Genomic DNA, 2,734 nt, shown 5'->3' on the forward strand with positions numbered 1-2,734 from the left:
GCAGTCCCCTCAACATCTTAGAGAATTGACACATAATATGAACAGTCAACAGTAATCAATGTATAACATTTGTATTAGTAACGCGCTAGCGTTATTAGTAACGCTGTAGCTTCAAAATGGCTGCCACGACTGCTAATTTGCGTGATAACAGTTGCTAATAACGAGCTTCTATGCTTACCAGACTTCTTAGAGGACCTTATCTTGACCAGAGGACTCCATTGGTACCACTAGCATGGCACTAAACCTTGTCCGAATGAGAGGAAAGTCTTAAAAATCCAGAAAACGACCCGGCGTTTTGCCGGCCACCTTTCATCACCATCATCATCATCATCATCATCATCATCATCATCATCATCATCATCATCATCATCATCATCATCATCATCATTATTCCAGCATAATTTTAGGAATAATAGGGGCTTCCTCATATGAGGAATAATGCTGGAATAATTGGGTGGAAATAGGAATAATAGTGGAATAATGGGTGGAGTTGAGGTCAATGGTGATTGCAGAAGAAAATTTTAAAATTTTTGGCTAGTGTTTTTGGAAGACCTATTTTTAAAACATTGCTGGAATGCAATTCTTAGGCAAAAATTGATTGTTTGAGAAAATTATTGAGAATAAATTCAGAATAATAGGATAAAATGAAAAGAATAATGGGGGAAATTATTAAGAATTTCCAGAAAGAATAATGGGAAAATTTATGAGAATAATAGGCTCAACCCTAATCATCATCATCATCATCATCATCATCAACAACTGTCTTGTGACCATTACAGCATTGACTCATCATACACTGATAGTTTGTTATAGCATAAAATAAATGAATGTATTATAATACAAAAGTATTTCCCAAAAAGCACTACAGTAGGAATAGATCTGATGCAAACAAAAATTGCAAAATGAACACACATGACATAGAGCTACACTCTATAATGTAATAACACATCCACAATATGCATGTACATGTATGGCACACACACACACACCAAATGTTAAGTTCATGTATACAATCCTAATTGATACTAGATCTAAAATACTTGGAAATCGTATATAAAATGAGATAATTGTTTTTATTAATTTTCTTGCTCTGCTTGTACAGTTTCTTTGTTCTGTGGAGTTTCAAGGGATGCCAAGTCCAAAGGTGATTCATATATAACATTTTGTGAATTTTGAACTACTGGGGGACTGTTATGTTATAGAATTATTAATTTATATCATTTTTATTTCAATTTACTTACTCTAGGACAGCATAGTCATGTTCTACATTATTCTTTAATTCAATGGATCTGAAATACACAATATAAGAAAAATAAGTTGATCTGTATTTTTCTTTCTTCTCTCTCCTCTCATTCCACTGTTCCACATCACTCTTTTCTTCTCTTCTCTCTATCTCTTACTTGACATTATAAGCTATCTTCTTACAGCACATTCCAATCACCACACATACCAATATCATGTTGATAAATAAAGAGATACCCAGTATTGGTAGGGATATGTATAAAGTTGACATGTTCATGCATTCATCACTTGATGCAGAGGTAGGAGATGAAGTACCTAAATTTAGAAAATAAAATAAATGTTATTTCACAGTGCTTTCTATTCATTATATTGCAGGCTCTGTATAAATCTATAAGGTACATGTCTATGTTGTTGTTTAATTGTGTGCAAACATATTGAAAACCAAAACCACATACAGTAAGGTAAACATTATTATTAACAGTAAACATATAATTACTTATCACTTCTGTGTAAAAAGAGGAAGAAAATTCCACTGTTGGTAGCTCTATAACTATAATAATTATTTTAGCATTTGACAGTTAAAGCATTGCTTTACCTGTTGGTACAGTTCTAGGTCCTTCATAATAAATTCCATTTATTTCTATAGTCACTGATACCTCAAATGAATAGCTGAGGCATGAGTATAGCCCTGATATGATACTTTGATTTGTTTCATTGCTAACATTCATTGAATTAACATCACACCCACTGCTGTAATAGACAGTGTAGTAACTGGCCCCTGGAATAGGTAACCAATTCACTTGTACAGTAGTTGAATTGAGGTATTTGAGAGTAAAACTGCATACCTTTGCTATGAATAAAAATAATTATAGATAATACACATATTTCAATTTTGAAATGTAACTTTACCAACGTTAATTGTTTCTGCAGTCCATTCTCCTGGTCCAATACTAGTATATGCTCTCACTCCAATAGTATAATTAGTATTAGGTATCAATCCTATTATACTGTAATAAGTATTAGTAGTGTTAGTTATATTATATGGACCAGTACTGGTAGACTCTCTATATCTTATCTCATATACTGTAATGATACCATTAGGTATTGTAGGAGGATTCCATGAGATACTGATCTCAGTTAGTGCTCTTGTGTGCATTATTATATCAGATATCAGGCCAGGAACTGTGTTAAGATCATGTTAAACTAATCAATATCTCATCGACTTACTTGATTCAGTAGTTAATTGTATTTCTTGTCTAGCTGGTCCATTCATATTATAATTATAAGGTATTATACTCACAGTATAGTTAGTATATGGTATTAATCCTGTGAGATTATACATTCTGTTGTCTCCTCCAGTGATATTAACAGTATAACTAGTGTTTGAAGTGATGTTAGTGTATGTGAGGTAGTATCCAGTGATTGGTCCATTCCTTCCATTGCAAGGTACTTCATCCCATGAGACAGTCATTGACACTGACTCCACTGATGA

The 2,734-nt window shown here is 33.0% G+C and overlaps 1 protein-coding gene across 1 annotated transcript; it reads right to left on the reverse strand.

The window, feature by feature from the left end:
- Positions 1-1,076: 1,076 nt before the first annotated feature.
- LOC109584218 (uncharacterized) lies at positions 1,077-2,080 on the reverse strand. The gene is made up of 5 exons (XM_019999878.1): positions 1,838-2,080; positions 1,739-1,792; positions 1,401-1,557; positions 1,242-1,289; positions 1,077-1,188 (listed from the first exon to the last, which is right to left on the reverse strand). The coding sequence occupies exons 1-5, from the start codon at positions 1,968-1,970 to the stop codon at positions 1,077-1,079; spliced, it is 504 nt and encodes a 167-aa protein (XP_019855437.1). The 5' UTR covers positions 1,971-2,080.
- Between the last annotated feature and the right edge of the window lie 654 nt (positions 2,081-2,734).

The sequence above is a fragment of the Amphimedon queenslandica genome, unplaced genomic scaffold (assembly GCF_000090795.2).
Source record: "Amphimedon queenslandica unplaced genomic scaffold, v1.1 AMPQUscaffold_13229, whole genome shotgun sequence".
Taxonomy (NCBI): Eukaryota; Metazoa; Porifera; class Demospongiae; order Haplosclerida; family Niphatidae; genus Amphimedon; species Amphimedon queenslandica.

Bases quoted from the DNA above. Each gene is read 5' to 3' on its own strand.
- LOC109584218 (XM_019999878.1), bottom strand. From the start codon at position 1,970: ATGAATGTTAGCAATGAAACAAATCAAAGTATCATATCAGGGCTATAC. The intron at 1,558-1,738 runs GTAATTATATGT...TTCTAAATTTAG, and splicing joins TTTTTACACAGAAGTGATAA to GTACTTCATCTCCTACCTCT. The intron at 1,290-1,400 runs GTAAGAGATAGA...TGTGTATTTCAG, and splicing joins AAGATAGCTTATAATGTCAA to ATCCATTGAATTAAAGAATA.